Genomic DNA, 18,208 nt, shown 5'->3' with positions numbered 1-18,208 from the left:
AGAAGTGCAATCGTGGGGAGCCAGGAGCGTGTGCATTTTCACGTGGAAATGTGGGTCAACGTCTCTCACAAAATCTCTCAGTGTGGGAGACAGAGGAAGCATGGCTTTCTGTCAGTGGAGGGTTACTGCCAAGTTACCCTGCTCCCAGATCCAAACGCAGGAACTTCGTCCTCAAATAGAACAGAAAAGGCTTAGAAAAGGGGTGAGAGACTGCTGAGTGGACAGAAACTGAGCTGCTCTGATTCAGTCTCTTTTCCACGTGCCCCATCCCCCCCACCCCTGCCCCTGCCAAAAGTGAGAGGGGGAACTCAAAACCCAGGGTGATTAGCATTGCAGCATGCAAGCCAGAGAGAATAGGCTGTTCCAACTGGAGATAACTCGCATTGTAAAACGGAGGAAGAAAACCATTTTCGAGTGCGAACAAGAACAGAAGCAGCAACAAAACCCAGAGATCGGGGCCAGCTATATTCATTCAGGGATTCTTTCTGTCAGTGAGTTAAAACAAGATATTGGTTTCTTTTACTTATGAAAGGGAACAAACATCAGAGCATGAAATCTCTGGTTACCTCCCCAAATAAAAAGAGGACTAAAAGTAAATTAGCTAGGCTGCTTCCAGCATACCTTGTGTTTATAATCCTCCTCTACATAGTTGGCAACACCCCATAGAAATTCTACTCCAGCTCACCTGCTGCTGTAATCAGGTAGGGTTTTTTCAATATTCACACCTGGCAGATAAATCTATGGGGAATGTGCCTAGCTGTGTTTGCATGGCCTGCTTCAGGAATCACCATTTCTTTTTGACACTGAGTTACCAGCTGATTGATCTGATTTTACAGTTAAGCATCCAATGCTAGAAACTAACTCTGCTTGAAGTTGAACACGTAACATTGTTTGCAGGAACCTAACGAAGCAGTCCAATTTTTCAGAGATGTTGAGTACTCAGCACCTGGTAGAGCTAAAGGATATTATCACCATTGATTTTCTGGGCAGAATTGGTCTTTGACAATGGAAAACCAATCAAGATTTAGAGGCAGGGCTTAAAATTACTTTGCGAGACGCAAACAGGCCTGACTTTGTATCAAAAAGCCCAATCTGTCTCCTGCCTCCATCACTCCTACCTTTTCTGTACCACATCCTATACTTTGCAAGCTCCTCATCCCCTGGGCTCACTGGTATGTCCGGATCCCAACATTTCCTCTGGCAGCACAAAGCACGGGGCTGAGCTGGCACGGGAGTCACAAGCCACTGCACTGCACTAGAACAAGTTACCATGGGCCAGCTGCTCCAGGTTAGCAGGACGCGTGAGCACCCTGCAGCCACCCAAGGGCACTCCCCATAGAGCGATACGTGCTTCACAGTGTACGACTTTGCACGGAGCAGCTGCCACAGAGCAACCGATGTGATAACCTGCCGGGAGGGAGAATGGGGCCAGTCTCAAATTCTCAGCTGGACACTTCATGCTCAAAACTGGCCCTGCTGTTCAGCACCTATTTAAGCCCCAAGTTGCATCCTGTTAAATTTCCGTATTTTAGAACCGTGGAATAAGAATTCAAACACTGCTACAAAGCAGTTAGGAGAGCAAAAGATGGCCCAAGCAGTGTGGTGGCTCAGGGGAGTCCCATTCTTCATGCAGGACCGGGGACAATCCAGAGGGGCCATACCTGAAGAGTGCAAGAGTGGAGGGGTGCGCGGCCATCAAATCCTGGCACCCAGACCACGCTGGCATTGCTGCTGGTGACTTGGCTTACAGTTACATTGAGAGGCGGGAGAGGCATGGCTATAAAGGAAACAAAGAGACCTTTCAGTATATACAGAACTGAGCAGGTATTCACAGGAAAATAGCAGAGGCTTGAGGCTAGAAATTATGCAATGAAATCACTAACAGAAATGGTACAATATCACATCTTTAGAGACTGTCCCTAACTGTTGTGAATGAAACTATTATCTTAACATTGAAAAAGCTTTTGGCATCCATTCTTTAATAGTCCAGCATACTTGCTTGATGCATACAGGCAGCAGTTGATCTCTTTGATAGCAATGCCAGTGTGTGATGTTTACACCTTGGCTACTCAGCCCTCTTCCCTGCCCCCTCCATTGCAATGCATGACCCAGCCCTGTGCACACAATTGCCTGTGGACCTACATTGTGAAACAAATCAGGGCTTTAAAATTCCTCCCCTGGTTCTCAGTCCAGCTCCCGAAACCAGCTCTTCCAGCACCAGTCGAAGGATGCTTTGCTGTAGTGACCCAGAGACCCCGCAGCTGGATTTGCAATAGACCGCTTCACGCTGTGAGAGTGCTGCCTCCAGCTGTCCATCACAAACCCTTCCTCAAACACCCTGGGTCGGAGCCTGGACTGAAAACTGGGCCTCCTTCAGGCTTGGGATGAAGCACTCTCTATTTTATAGAGGGGCAATTTGAGGCAAAGGGAGTGCCTATTACTGTGGCTGATACCACACTACAAATTAAGGGCAGAGCCAGGAACAACATCAGCCATTTAATCAGATGTTTGTGCTTCCTACCACCACAGAGCAGCACCAGAGCGCTGCCCCTCCGCTCTCGCTCTGACCAGACACCTCCATCGCTGCAGGGGCCTCTAGCATGTTGCCGCATTAACCTCAGCTCTTTGGCTTCCTTTTAGGAGCCTCAATGCTTCCCTTTGCCTTCTCTTTTCCTCCCACTGTAATTCCACAGTTACTTCCTGTTCTTCCCAATATACCCCTCACCATCCCTGTTTCACTCCTGAGTCTCTGTTTTTATTTAGGCACTTCACTCGTGAAAAAATTACCAGCTTCATGAATACTAACCTCTCTCCTGACCTTTTGCTCATTTTAAAAAATCCTACGCTGCTGCCATGAGTAACACTTTTCCTGCAGCACCTCAACAAATCGTACCCTCAGGAGTCCTCTTTCAAAAACCCAATGGTCCTCAGGAGAAGGCTCTGCCTACAGACAGAATTTTCCACCTCTCCTGAGCTGTATGCAGTGAAAAGCAGCAGTGGAAAAGTCATTGCAAACCAGGATTCCTCCAGCTGCATCTTCTACTCTGCCAGAGAGCACCTTTGTCTCCCACTGCACCGAGGACAACCACAATACTGCCTTCAGCATCTCCACAGGGCCATCTTGCAGGAGGAACGCTTAGACCAAAGCCAGATCTCTACAGAGGGCCTAGAGAAGGTGGGGCAGAGAAGAGATGGTGCCACAGATTAACCCTATAAAGCCTTTGTTGTCTGGTTAACTAGTTACCAGGACTCCGGGCAGGGGGCTGCCACCTAGATAAGAACAGTGCGCATGGGTGGGAGGTGGGGTGGCAGAGCACGGGTCTGGGATGGAAGATGGGCAATGAGTTCTTTGCCTTTCAGTGAAAGGTCTTTGTGAGTTAACTTAGACTTTTCTGTGCCTTGGTTTCATTCCTTTTTGTTGTTGGGTAATCAGGTTTGTAAGCTCTTTGGGGGGAAAAGCTTGCTTTTACCGCTTACTTCGGTACCATTGAAACACTGCCCTTAACTGAAGTCTTTTGTAAACACACTCGTTAACTTTTGGGTTTAGCAACATGTAATTTTCAACACTGGATGGCAGACCCAAAGGAGGTACAGGCTATTCCACCAGTGAGAATAAATAATCAACTGCTAACACATCCACTCTGTAATGGAGACAGCCACTGAAGAGGGTCAGCTTGCGAGCACCTTCCCCTGACTCTGCAATCTGTAGAAAGGACAGATGCGGTTTCCCCATCACGTGTTGGGAAAAAATTCTGGGTGACCGTTTCCTGGCGTTTTCTGAAACGCAGGATACGACCCTAAAAGTCTTAGCTGTACACATGAAGGAGAGCAAAGCCAGTCTGAATACAGGACCTTGAGTGTTAACATAATGAGAGTTAACTTCCTCTGTACTTGTAGAGTGGCCGGAACAATGGGGCTTTGTACGCGGCGGGGGACTGTGGGCTACAATAACAGTAATTTTCTGCTTCGAGTACGCCCAGCACATTGTGGGCACTACAGAGAGTAGGTAATGAACAACAACAGCAGCAAAGAGGAAGAAATGTTAACAGTTTGTAAGTGTCCTAGAAAAAATATTTGCCTCTGCAAACACAGAAGAAACAAATTGTTTAATAGATTGTAGAAAGACTTGAGAGTCCGCATTAGCAGATGGTTCTGTGTAAGAGAGGAAGGCCCTGATCATGCATGTACGGACAACTACTCCCAGGTGTAATTTCATTGAAGTCTATGTGTTCATAGGATCAAGGACTAAATAAACATTATCTGGGCCTGCTCCTGTTCCTGCTATGTCCTTGTTAGGAGCTTTGCTTTAATTTTAACAGGGGTTGTACTAGATCTTCAAAACGTTTGCTCTTCAGAAGAGCCCCATCACTTTCCTAAGTTTATAATTAGTCTTTTAGACATATCTTCGAGGTATTACAGTTAGAACTTTTACGACTACAGCACTGGACTTGCTATTTAAAACCTGTTTTTTATCTCTAGGACATGCCACATACTGGTGCAACATTTGCCGAATCACTTAAGTTTGCTCTTCCTCAGCATTAAAAAGTGTGTGTGTGTGTGTGTGTGTGCGCACAAGTGTCTGATGGTGGTATGTCCCTCCCAAATAGGTAGCTGATGATTGACCCCTATGGAGAACTTTTGGCTAACTGTAATTGCTGGGAAATGCGAGAATTCTAAGGCCTTTACCTCATCATGGTTAAAAAGAAAAATTTTTACAATCTGTGTTAACATTAAAAAAAGAAAAAAGCTTGTTTATGCTAAATGTTATTTCAAATTATGGCTTGATGATATTTTTTAAAGCATAATAGCTTTGTGAACTAAATTCTATCCCAGGATAAAAATATCCGTAGAAGATATATTCCACAATAACTAATTCCCCTGTGTAGACAAGCCTTTAAGGCAACAACTCCAAACATTTTTAAATTAAGTTATAAATCTTAACTAGTCCAGCATACTGCATTCTTGGCATAGCAGTAACCACAATGTCCTGGAGAAAAATACACTGTAAGAGCCTTAGATCTACAGTTGGATTTTAAGCTATCCTTTAATGAATATTAGCTAATACAATTCCAAGTTCTGACACAGACATAAATGCCTGCTCTTATTCGCGCTGAGCAATAAGCTACCACTTGGAACAAATTATTTTTGTGACATGCCTCCCCTGGAACTGATAATCATGTCATTCAATGCGAATTAAAGCATGACTAAAAATTCAAATGCAGAAGCATCTCAACATGAAGAGGATGGGAAGAGCTGATTGCTCTGATTATCCCTGTTTCAGTCACCTGGAGAAACAGAGGAAACGTGACATCAACTTAGGGACTTCCAAATGGCAATTGGTCAAGCAAAGGCTAGGAATTATTTGTTTTGAATGAGTTTTTAAAGAGCAAAGAATTAAAAAAAATAAAATACATAAAAACATGTGTGGATGAACAGACTTTACTGGCCACTGGTGATCGCCTTCCTTTTTTCAGTATCTAATGTGATGCCAACAGAAGCAAGCAGAAGTAATGGCCTCTCTAGCTCTAACAAGACCTGTCTATCTCCAAGAAGGAAAGATTTCCCCAGCTACAGATTTACATCCAGTTTCATCTCTCGCAAACAATTTGACCGCTCTGACTCTCTCCCTTTCAAGGAAAAACTGTTATTTGACATCACATATCCACTCCTGAATCAGATGTGGTTTATTTTCAACAACCTGGTATACCTGGCCCTGCATAGCAAGCGGGAACTGCTGTTAGATCACGAAGCATTGTTTCGACTGCTGAGAGCTCCAACCAGTGCTGGTTGCTGGCAGCTTTGAGACAGCCCCTTGCATCAAGGAGCCCCACTTTCCCTCCCCAGAGAGCAAACCCGAGTCCCTTGCCCATTCTCTTGCACTCTCTCACCTTTAATTTGAACAGTGGCTGTCCGAGATGAAGACAATCCCTTTACGTTGTGAGCTTCGCAGGAGAAAACTGTGCTTTGATTAATACCTGGAGATCAGCCAAGAAAAGGAAACACAAACAGCTATATAATCCAGCTTCAACCTTCAGCAGAATTTCAATTATGTGTGACATCCAGCTCAAGCTGTACAGGCAATTGGAGGGCTGACTTGGGTGCCAATCAAAGGCACGTGGATTTCAATGTAATTAACGTGCTAAACATTTTTAATGGAGAGTGTGGCAATGCAGAAGAGTTCCACGGGAGCTTCAGAAAGCACTGAAAAAGAAAGATGAATCTGGCAGAACAGCAGCTCACAGTGCTCAGTTAGTAGATGGCCACTTCTCACTTTCTGGTGAGCATCTTTGGAGCAAGGATCATGCTGAACCATCTGCTTATACAACGCCCATCGCTCTGGATCTCAGCCTGCCACCTGAGCAACAACCATCTTCTAACTGGGCTATAAGCCCAGGCAAACTTCCAACCAGATGCTGCAGATTTCAAGCTAATGCCCACCTGTCTCTCACCTTGCATCAGACTTTTGAAGAGACACAAAGGAAGTGGAAGTAAAATGCTACTGCATCAGCACTGAGGCACTTTCCAGGGGTGATACAATGCAAGCGAGGATTACGCTCCCTCTCTTCTGTGAGCATCTATCCACCCCACAGGGCCTGAATGTGGCATCATACTGATGTCCGGCTGCTCCAAGACACATATAGGTATTGGTAATTAATCAGAACTGAGAGAGATTTGCAAAGCTGCCTGGAGAAGTGTGTTCAGCATATGTTTTCACTCGCTTTGGCCCTCAGTTGCCTCATAGGGCTCTATCTGAGACAAGTTAAGGATTGGCACACTATGGGCATACAGTTTAGGAGGGAAAAAGATGTCAGAGTTGCACGGAGCAGCTTGCATGGTGCCCGTCTTTGCCCTTTGATTCATCTCCCAAGCCTGAGATTAACGGCACTGCGAAGAAGGTGTAGTGGATGAGAGGAGGGACTGCTATAAAATGAAAGAGCAAAGTATTTTAGTTTTTTCCACTCAGCCTAGTGAACCAGAGGAAAGTGCTGCCAGCAGGCTGAAGGCCAGGCAGCAGAGCAGAGCAGCACCTGACGTGATAGGCATGTGCCAAAGACAGAACCAAACACCGCCCTGCCCTGAGGAAAACACAAAACACACCACAAACCAAGATCTCCTTACTCTCTAGCACCATTGCCAGCACTGCTTTCCAAATACAACAATCTTTTTACCACCACCTGCTTGGCTGGACCTTCTAAATGTTTGCTTTCTAGCCAGTACTTTATTACTATTTTTTTCAGAATTTGATACTTTCTTTAGGTAGCAATGCTTGTTTTCTTACCAACCATCTTTTTTTGACATGCTGTGGCAATCTGACCATGCAGCTAGTGTCCTGCTACATTTTTTCCATTGCAAAGACAAGATCTGCCCAAGGGACATCCCAAAGAACACTGACAGGGGCAAAGGAAGGTGCTGGTAATAGATATATATAATAGCAATTCATTTGGAGAATCACCAGGAGTAGATGCCCTTCTTCAGGCCCCCATGCCACTGCCTCACAATGACAGAAGTTTTGTGAGGCACCGTGGGATGAGTTCAGTGGAGGAAGCGAGACTTCTTTTTTTTATTGTCTTTCCCCTCTCGATGATCAATCTTTTCAGTTTCCATTTCAACAGGCAGATTATATCATAAGGGAGCAGTTTTCATTTCCAACTTGGAACAGCATCGAGTGGCTACGTAAGAGAGGGAGCAGATAAAACCATTGCAAATCACAAACCAGGTTTTGATTTACATATAAATTAAGTTCTGAGGAAAGGCTTAATAGGATTGGATAGCTCAAAGGATGGCCAAAGATGTACAGAAAGAAACTCCCCCTGGGTGTAACTGTATTAACACTGATGAAGAGGCCCCAGAGATGACTGAGTCGTAAAACCTTTTCTTTCTAAATAGCTAGTTCAACTTTGGCTCAGGGCTGCTGAGAGTAATAAAACAGCAGCAAAGAGGAGAAGTAACACAAAGCTGTTGGTCAGGACCTGGTAGGGATACATAGCCCCTTCCCTGAAAGTGGGCTGAAGGGAGGCCTGAACATCTACCGGCTCCTGAGTTCTACAGCTGACGCTGCTGAGAACGGCAGTCTTACCACCATGCACCTAGTGCCCACTCTGCGGCAAACCTTGGTCTCTGAGGATATCAACCAGCCCACTTCAGCACCAATACTCTAAAAGTGTCAAACAATTACATGAGGCGGTCAGGTTTTAACGATAAGAGCATCCAGCAAGCCTGCAAGAACAGAGAGGTGGGGAAGAGAGGAGAAAGCAGTGTGTGACATGGCTGTGCAAAGAAAGAAGAGGTGGCATCCGTTACATGTGAACACTTGGAGATTTCCAAGCCAAATGTCACCAACAGAGTCACTTAATATAAACATGAACACTCTCCACGAGGTGAAACAGAAGAGGCACCCAAGGCATCATCTGTCCAGTAGTATCTTTTCCACAGTGCCAGCCCCACCTGAGCTCTGAAGAGCCTGTGCGTCTCAAGCCAGCAGAAAAAACACAGAGCAACAATCACCCCTCAAGACGACCTGGCTTTGTACGTAATCACGATCTCTCAGCCCTCAATGTACAGTCAAAGACCATTCTCACACTATGTGGCTACCCAGTGCCACTAGGCATGATCAGAAGAGAGCTCTCCTCCTCTTCTGATACTCAAAATGATCCCCTGCATTGGCAGCAGCCTTACCTGACACATTTAAGATGGAGGGGGAGATGTCTGGAAGCCCCACTCTAGAGTCTCCCATCCACCAGACAATTGTCACTGGTTCAGGGGGACCAACAGCAGCACAGACCATATGAAATGGGGCATTAGGGGACACGGACACATCCTCAGGTTCCACAGTAAAGTAGGGCACACCTAGAAAAGCAACAGACAAATGATAACAACTGGAGAGACTCCTTCTGCCTCTTGTTTATTTCCACTAATACCAGTGCCCAACACTGGACACCCACCTGCCCTGCCTCTATGCCTAATCCAACTCCCTCCAAGCCCTTCACAAGAACCAAGGGTCAGATACGCTGGATCACCTCAGGGCACGAATATCTACACATGCTCACTAGAAGAAGTCAGAGAGAAGAGTGCTTGCTTCCCAAAATGCCTATGAAAAACCTTTTTCACTGAGTCTCCTACAAAGCAGGTTTTAGTGGCAGTATTTGCTTAATTTTTCAGCTGGAGAGATTGGAGTTTAAAGAGGCAACAGTCAATAACTTTAGCGGTGGCAGACACCACTTTAAAAGATACCTAATCCAGCTGCAGATATGTCTTGTTACGCATTAAAAACTGAAGCTTGTGAACGTGTGTTGAACTAGTGGCTGTAACAAACCCGAGAATGAGGAAAGAATCCCCCAGGTGAAAGACTGGGATCATTTACAATGCTCTCTCCACAGCTTAATTGACTGGAGCCACCCTCCAGCACGCTCCGACACCACGAGAACCAGACTGTCGTGTAGTTAGGGGTAATTTGTTTCAGAGCTGAAGGCTATCCATGGACACAGCTCTCTTGATAACTATCTGTTCCCCACCGTGGAAAGACTCCTGCTTGGTAAAACAGGCCTTAGATCAGGTCCACAGGGAGCAAAACGCAGCTGCAATGCTAACTACCCCAGGTCATCTCTAAGTGGCAATAGCTGAGCATAACTCAACACATCAAGCGATGTGGTTCCTCTTATGGGCAATGCCAAAACTTTTGTGGTTTCAGTGCTCCAAACCAGTAATACAAAATTCACCAGCCATCAGCACCAGTGCTGACCCTACAGGACAGCCGGCATGCCCTTCTGGTGGCCGGTGGAAGAGCTGAAGGTCCAGAGAAACACTGAGTTCCCTTTTATACTCAAAGCTTTGGGTGTCAAGCACAGCCGCTACTGACTGCGTCTACACCAAAATTAGTATTTTCAGCTGGAAAAAGTGTGTTCTGGAAACTGCTGATCTGCCTCCTCAAAGAAACAGAGGAACCAACAGCACTGTGCATTCACATGCTTAAATTACACTGTCTGTCCCTGGCCAAAGATGACAGGCCCGAGCAGCTCCAGTTGGTGTGGCAGATGCTGAGCACCTCCAACAGCAGGCAATTAATGTAGGTGCCTAAATAAGGATTTAGAAGCCTAAGGCTTGGCATTTCCCCTACACTCCAGCTGAAAGTGGTGTCCTTGGTCTTTCACTGACCATCCAGTTGCTGTTTGTGTCTTTCAGGTGGCAGTTTCTTTGTGCCTTCTTCGCCTCCTTGCCACTCCTTTAGAGTGGCAAGTAAATGAACAAACAGGTCTAAAAATAGGTCACTTCAGGAATGATGATGCCTATCTGTACAAAGGCTAATGCTCAGGACAGGTATATTCATCATCATGATTTACTGCTGGGTTTTGCTTACGTGTTTTACTTTTTTTTTTTATTGCAGTCATACATAAACAATAAAAGTGAATAAACTTTCCAGATACCAGCTGTGACATCTCCGCCTGCTTTGCCCTCCTTCTCCAAGGAAGATTGGAAGGGAAAATACCATCGTTTCTTCTAACTGTGAGCAGGATCCCTGCCCCCTGTCCCTTTGCTATGGCTCTCGAGGTAAGCTTTTTGGGAGGATCCTGCCCAGCTCAGCAGGTTTTCTCACTTTGGGAGCAGCTAACCAGATCAGACAAGACCACAATTAAAAACTCTCATAGTTTGAGGAGTGCAGCTGACTCATCCAGCTCAGGAACTTGCACTGCCCCCGTATGTATGTTACCTGGATACCTCACTGTCTGCGACACATTTAGCCTCCCAATTCCTGGTACAAGAGGCGAGTGCCGGCACCCCGCCTTTCACAGATGCATCGTGGAGGCACTGAGCAGCCAACAGCCATGAAATCAGTGGCAAAGCAAGGAAATGAGCCTGCCTATTCCCTGTTCCAAGCCGGCGTCCAGCCTACAGGGCCGATTTTTTTTTCTACAGCTCAGTTTTTAGACAGTGTTAATTCAGGGGGACGTGTCCATACAGGTGTGGCTGGGGGCGCGCGCTGGGCTAGCAGCCCCGGGAACAGCCGCACGGTCAGAGGTGTAATTTCAGAGGGAAAGTTCTGTAAGAAACATAATCCGGATTTTTCAGGTGGTCACACTCCGCAGTGTGCCTCTTAGATTACCTCTCCAGGCATTGAACGCTATCGTGTTCTCGGTTAGGCCAGAGTCTAGTTTCTAAACCAGAAAACATTTTCAAAATAATTTTGTTTTTGTAATTCTGAGGAGTGTTTCATAAGATCAAACATTTTAGCTGTATTACAAAGACAGTTCAAATACCTTTGCTACAAATTCTGCCTGATACAGACTACCTAAGTGGATCCCAAGGCAGATATTAGACAGCATAGAAATCCATTTGAGCTCACTTTAAGTTAGATCACCAGTAGCCCACACTTGTTTTGTGTGGCACACTGAAGGGTATCAGCACCTACTCTGGTCATTCACAGCCTTCAGTAAAGATTCTCTCTCAGTCAAAGAGGTCAACGGTTGTTACCAATACAGCAACCACTTCTAGACAAAGCTGGGATGCCCAGGGAAGAAATACATACAGCAATAACAGTGGAAGTGGGACTGATAGGCTTTTGCATTCCCTAGTGTTTTCTCATGCTAACAGCTGACACATTTTTAAAAATCCACCCCTTCTCGCTACTTGTTATTTTTTAATTTTTTCCACTAACTCCCATTTCACATGATTACATGCTCCGTTCAAGTTTAACTAGCTTCTGCCGTACTTGCTTTTCTCATAAAGGCAACTAGTTGCATTTTTAGTTACGCTTCCGCTGTAAGCTTTGGCCTTCATTCTCAACACCCCCCCTTACCTAGCTGCAGCTGGTTTTTGTGACTTTGATATTTCTTGCCTGTGCTATCCAGAAGGGCTCCTTTGTTTTTCAGATGGCTTAGCACACTGAGCTACCCAATCGCTCCTAACGCACCCACCATGCAAATGCAGCCACCTCTGGAGCGGGCCACTCCAGCGGACTGGAATAGAAATAGAAACCCTGCACAATAGAGAGCATTTTAAGCTGTAAACAACATTCTCCAGTTGAAGCTGCACCTGAAAATTTAGGTGGACAAAAGCCTGGGATTTATGGAAGGTAGCAGGTAAGCGTTCCTCTTCCCGTGAGAATGGCTATGAATGTTTCCACGGCTCTGAGTGAGTGAGATCTTTGCTGTAAAACACCCAGACCACACCACCTCCCACGACACCCTCCCCACTCCCCCTCTTTAAGACTGTCGATTCAGCTCTGGCCCAAAATGTTACCAATTACATCCAAAAAGCCACTTCTTGCTGCAAATGCACTGTTCCTGTCAACTTCCTCACCAAATATTAAGCCATCCTATGACTACTAGCTTCTGAGGCTCTAACACAATCATGGCTCAAGGAAAATGAAACTAGAGACAGTAAGAAGCCACCAACCCACGCTGCCTTGGGCAACTTTTGGGCAACCAGGTAGAAGTTATTCTTTATCAGACAAGACTGGGCAAAACAGCGCCACATGGAACAGTCACAGCTATGAAGCGCTGATGTACAGCACTTCTCCCGAAACTCAGAATTGGGCTAAAACTGTACCTTGCCTTCAAAGACCTGTTTGGCTAATACACAGAACCAGGCTGTGACCCTGCTTTTAGAATTGGGTTGCACCAGATGATCCCCATGGATCCCTTTCAACCTGAACCATCCCGTCATTCTACAAATTATTTGGAGACCAAAGCAACAACTGATGGAGGGGCTGGAAAGAGATGTGTGTGCATGAAAGGATCTTTCACTTGTTTCCTAATGTGCCAAAATAAAGCCAGAAGGTAATACACTGACAGCTCCTCTCCTACCGTTTCTTACTCCTGCTCTATAGTGATCTCACTGCAGTTAGCAGCAATGGTTCAGAGCCAAGAAGCCTGTCACTGGAGCAATCTGCTCTCACCACTTCCACCTAGAGCATATTGGTGGGTCAGCCCTGAAAAGAAACCAGCACTACTACTACTCCTTACCTTCCACTATGAGCCACACTTGCTGTGATTCTTCCTTCTTCCCCCCGTTCTCAACCTGGCACCAGTACTTCCCAGAATCTGTCCGCTCGACGGATTTCAAGCTGAAAAAAGTCAAAAGCCATATCGATATTTTACGTGGATAAAGCAGGTTTTTGCCCCAAAGGACCCTCCAGTGTTTGGCAAACCAGATGCTCGGACAACACCCACTGAGACGCAGCCAGCTCTGGGGAGGAGGGAACAGCTAGCCAGCACAAAGCGCGCGGCAAAACAGCGGAGACAGAAGGCTCCTCTCTAAAGTGGGTGGAGGGAATCCTCAGCAGAGCAGACAGCCTTCCTCCAAAACGTCATCACAGAAAACCCGTCATTTGTGTCCTTTGAGGATAGGAAGGGGTTGGTCATCTTGATCCTGAATTGTGACTCTAGCTAGCCTTCAAGAGAGACAGCTTGGCCCACAAAGTCTGAGCTAGCAGGAAACTCCAAATCACAAACCTCCAACGAGCCCGACTGTTTTGCCTCAGTTAGGTGACAGGACTGGTGACAGCCTCATACAGGAACAGATGGGTCAGAAAAGGCCCCCCCTTCACCTCAACTGCACTCAGCGTTATTCTTATCCCAAGAGCGCCTCGCACTGCAAAACTCCTTGGGCCTCTCATTTGGCGATTTCAAGGGGTTATGCTGGCCTACTCCAGCACAGGACTTCACCCTACGAACTCTTCTGTGCCCTCCCTTGCTCAGCAACAGCTCCCCTTCCAAGAAGATGCATCCAAGCGGGAGAAGGCAGCCACGGGGACTGAGCAGCATTCAAGTCGTAGTCCTCCAGTTCAGGGGAGAAATTCTGCTCCTTCCTCCACCGCTGGAAATCTGCGGTATCCTCACTGCTGTTAGCAACACGAGGCTAGCGCGGTGAGTAAGGGCAGAATTTGGTCCCAAAGCGACAAGGTCTCAGCTACCAAAGGCACCGGTGTGACTCTGAGCGCCTGTCAATGTACAAATGTCGACCACCCCCCGCGGGACATGCAGCCATGCGTCTGCTGCCATGCAGGGATCCTCAGCTGATCTGATGCCCACCTTTCTAACGCTAGCAGTCCGCCTTGGGGAAGGGGAAGAACATCTCAGGAAGGAAGACAGAAAAGGGCGAGTGTTTGCTGAAATGCACAAAATGGACCCCCTACAGCCTGACTGTCAGAGCTGTACCTTCAAATGGCATCAGCTGTCCTGCCCATCCAGCCGCATGTTCTGAAACACAGCGATCGCAGCAGAGAGTCACACAGTGGGTGGTAGAAATGATCACTTTAGGAGAAGAAAGGAAAAAGGAGAAAGAGATACGGACACATCTAGATTTAGCACCCTATACTTAGCCCTGGTGCTGCGGAAAGTTCTCCGTGGAGGAAAACAAGAGGTGAAAAAGGAGATCAGACTGAGAGACTGTGGGGGGCAAAGAGTCAACTAGGGGAACTGTGGGGAAGTAAACGGTATAGTTTCGAGACAAACTGTTTCTACAACATGATGTTATGCAATAGTTTTACTGGGAACAGATTTTTTTCCTGTCAAAATGTTTATTCCAGACAAGCTTTAGCACAGAGACTTTTAGTTGCTGGAATTGGAGACTCCATGCAATGTCAATCCAAGAAACCTAACAGCAGATGAAGCCAGAACTCAGGGAAGAGTGATTCTCAGTCAGTCAACAGTTTTGAGCCCTCACGGTGATGGCACGCTTGCTTGTACAAGCTCTCTTTATGCATAGAAAAAGCCAGAGCAGAACCTTGGGTCTTGTTTAACTCAGTACGTCCAGAACTAGCTGACATCCCCCTTCTGCTGAAATAAAGGCACAGAAAGCTGCTTTGCAGAAGAGAGTTTTTGCGCCTCTGAGCAGGGACTGATACCATGTAGTGAAAATGTATTAGGAAAGTCTCTGCAAAATGACTCAGGGATGGTTGAGGTGACAAACACTCCTCCCCAAAGGAAGAGGATGTAGTCCTGGGAGTCTCATTTCAATTAACAATCCTCACCCTTTAGGCAGGCTGACGGCTCAAGAGAGAGAAAGAGAACGGAATGAGTATGAGAGAGAAAACCTATTTACATGTCAGACCTTAGTCTTCCCGCTGCATGGCAGAACAAGATGAGCAAACAAGGCAAGAACATCCTTTCACCTTGAAGTCACGTCTCAAGCATCACAAGCATTAGCAAAGCACCTGTCACCACAGTAGTCAGGAAACCGATACGGTTCTAGTGCATAAAACCTCAACCCTCAGTGGCTTCGATTCTGCTCTCAGTTATGGCCTTGCCACGCACTGAACTGCAGACCTAAGGACCCTGCCCCACCGAGGGCACTGCAGTTGCATAGATATAGCTGACAGCAGAAAACGGTGCAATGATTTCCGCGATAATTCTTCCTTCTCTGCATCTGTTGTACCTGAGGAAGCCGATCCAGTGTTCTTCATCTACTGGAATGTACACCTGGTCTACGCTTTGCACCACTGCTCCGTCCTTGATCCACAACATCTCAGGATCTTCCATTCCCTCGAGGCTGCAATTTAGTTTGACGGGTTGACCCTGGGACACCTTTAATTTGATTGGAGATCCTGTAAATTTCATACCTAAAAAAAAAATACTACTCCGCCCCACCCCCAGAAGAAGGGGGGTTGGAGTACAGCAAATTACTCTGGGTTGGTGGTCTGGAATTACATACCCTACCAGCACACACTGCAGAGGGGTCTGTTAGTCTCGGCACTGCTCTACTATGTCTGCTAAGTAATAGTCAAAGGCAAGCACTGAAAGCACCATCGCTGGAGAAAAGTGGTGGCTCAGTCCGTACATGGGGCTTTTTTCAACTCCTGTAACAGCAAGGTGAGCTTCTGCAGAGCAGTGCCCAGGCAGAGCCAGACAGAAATGCTGGGAGCTTCGTCGTGTCGGTGATCCACCAGTGCTGAGCGCATTTGCTCAACACGGTACCACACCTCCCTCTTTCCCCCAGGCTTGAATTTCAGCTACAGTGTTCCTGTGCTGCTAAGAAATCATCGTGCTTGCTCCATTGTATGCATTTGTAAAGAGCTGGGATACAAGAAAGAATCAATTATGTCTCGTTATTCAGCATACACTGTTCCTCTGCATTACAGAAAGCTTCTCTGCAATTTGCAAAACCCGTGAAAGCAAAGCCTATTCCACAGCATACCTCGCTGAGAAGCAGAACTGTTTACAGAACAGATATTTCTGTCGCGTGATGGCGGCATGTGCCTACCCTTCAGTCCAGCCAAAGGACCATGTTATACTCAGGGGTATATAGTTACGACCCCGAAGCAGGAGGGCCAGAGTCAGTGGAGCTGCTCAGGTTTACATTGACACAGAAGTGATCAGAATTCAGCCCAGAGCGCTGTTACATGTGTGGGTGGATGGGGAGCGTCTCCCTCAAGCAGAAGCGAATATATGGAATGTGTTACCATGAGAAAACACGGAAGCCAGCTATATAAGCGCATTTAAGAAAGAAAGGCATATAAAGGATGAACCAGAGGATCAAAGGAGACCGTGGGAAAGCAAGAAGGTGGGAAATAAACGTAAAGCTAGTTTTGTTAGGGAGGGTGGCCATTCCTGTGCAGTGGCACAGGACTGACAGACCAGAACAGGTCTCGCCTAGTTCAGTATTATGCCCCGGCAGTGGCCTCCACATCCTTCAGAAACAAATGACTCCATCCCTCTGCCGTTCTTGCGCAGCCACGTATCACAATACATTACAACTTCACCCAGTTCACCGGCTGGTCAGCTTCTCACAGGACGCCTCACTAGCCTACAGAGCCAGACAGAAAAATGCCAGTTGTAAAATCCAGAGCGCTGCTAAGTAAGCAGCCCTGTTGCTCTCGACCTCTTGTTACAGCCTGACGGGTGATCAAATACAGGGATTTCTCATGCGCCACTTCCCTTCTTGCCAACACGCCACCCTCCCACAGCCACGAGGGCACCACCTCACAGGGCAGAGCAACAGCGGAGGGACTCGCAGCACGGCTGTAACAGCTGGAGGAAGGGGAAGCCAGCAGCGTGGGACCAGCCGGCGCTCTGCCACCGGCAGCCGGTACCCAGCAGAGCACCAGTGGTCCGGGAGCAATCCCAAAACATAGGCAGGAGGACTTTACTCCTTTCCTTAAGGAGATCCCCCAGCCTAGTAACAGCTGATTTCCCACACTCAGTCTTTTGCCTTTCTATCTGCTGTTATTAATTTAGCAAATTCACAGAGAGCATTGGAAAACTGGTAAGATGATCGTTTTAGTTTAGTTGCTACACCTCGTTTGCTGGGCTAAGGATTTAATCACCTTGGGTGAGGATGATCTAACCTCGCATTACTTAACTCATCTGCAACACAAGTTGCATGTCCCAGTGCATGCCAGAAAGCGTCCTCCCTTTCACCACTCACAATATTGGAATAAAACATGCAAGCTTCATAGCAGCTCTTTCCGTGTTACAGAAAACTGATGTAGCCAGGCTGCTGAACACACACACAAATTGACAGACACTTTCATTACAGGTGCCTTCATGGAAAAGCAAACTACTCAGCTTTCCTCAGACTGCCCTGCTGAAAGAGTTAGCTACAAATTAAACAAAGAAGTGTTTTTAGAGACCCTTTATGGTTTTCAGTTCCCATTCAAATTCATGATGTAGGAAATTAATATATAGTACAAGTGTTCAGCCTGAGTTGTAGTTCTCCACTTTGCCCAAGTATAATCTCTCCGTCAAGATCAACTGAAATGAAGAAATACACACCAGGGATTTTTAATAAATTCACAGATTTTTGAAAAAAATCCAGCTTTAACTGCAGCATCTCTTCCTGCAGGTATCAGGAAAAAGCACATAGGAGGCCAATATGGATATTAATTTCCACCTATTCCTCCTTCTACTCTCCCACTCACGATTTCCCATCTGATAACATTCTTGCCAGCGCAGAAAATAATCTCATCCAAATAGGTTCCTCCAAGCCTACCTGTAAGAGCTGCAGGAGTTGAAATGTATAGCTAGGAAATAAAATTATATTAAATTTCTTACCAACCAGTTGTCAGGCAGAATTGACAGCACATGAACATACCAGTTGTCAAAATATGTGACATATTTGTTTGTTGTTTTGTTTTTGTTTTTAAACTTGCCACCTCTGAGTATTTTGATTCCTAGGAACAGAAGTATGCTTTTTGTGAAGTTATTTTGGGAGTGGAGAGAGAGGAAGATGTCTACCCGTGCATGCCAAGGGAAAGATTTTTTCGCCCCTCAGA

General features: G+C 46.4%; 1 protein-coding gene across 1 annotated transcript in view; it reads right to left on the bottom strand.

The window, feature by feature from the left end:
• Positions 1-15,554, bottom strand: part of TYRO3 (TYRO3 protein tyrosine kinase) — a 38,137-nt gene extending 22,583 nt beyond the window's left edge. Inside the window, exons 1-5 of the mRNA XM_009585038.1 lie at positions 15,373-15,554; positions 12,960-13,060; positions 8,677-8,847; positions 5,889-5,975; positions 1,662-1,777 (exon numbers count right to left, since the gene is read on the bottom strand). Coding sequence (XP_009583333.1) covers positions 1,662-1,777; positions 5,889-5,975; positions 8,677-8,847; positions 12,960-13,060; positions 15,373-15,554 — 657 coding nt within the window. The remainder of the gene's footprint in view (positions 1-1,661; positions 1,778-5,888; positions 5,976-8,676; positions 8,848-12,959; positions 13,061-15,372) is intronic.
• Between the last annotated feature and the right edge of the window lie 2,654 nt (positions 15,555-18,208).

This window comes from Fulmarus glacialis, unplaced genomic scaffold (genome assembly GCF_000690835.1).
Source record: "Fulmarus glacialis isolate BGI_N327 unplaced genomic scaffold, ASM69083v1 scaffold14299, whole genome shotgun sequence".
NCBI lineage: Eukaryota > Metazoa > Chordata > Aves > Procellariiformes > Procellariidae > Fulmarus > Fulmarus glacialis.
Note: the sequence above shows the minus strand (reverse complement) of the source record. Positions and strands in the feature narration are given on the sequence as shown.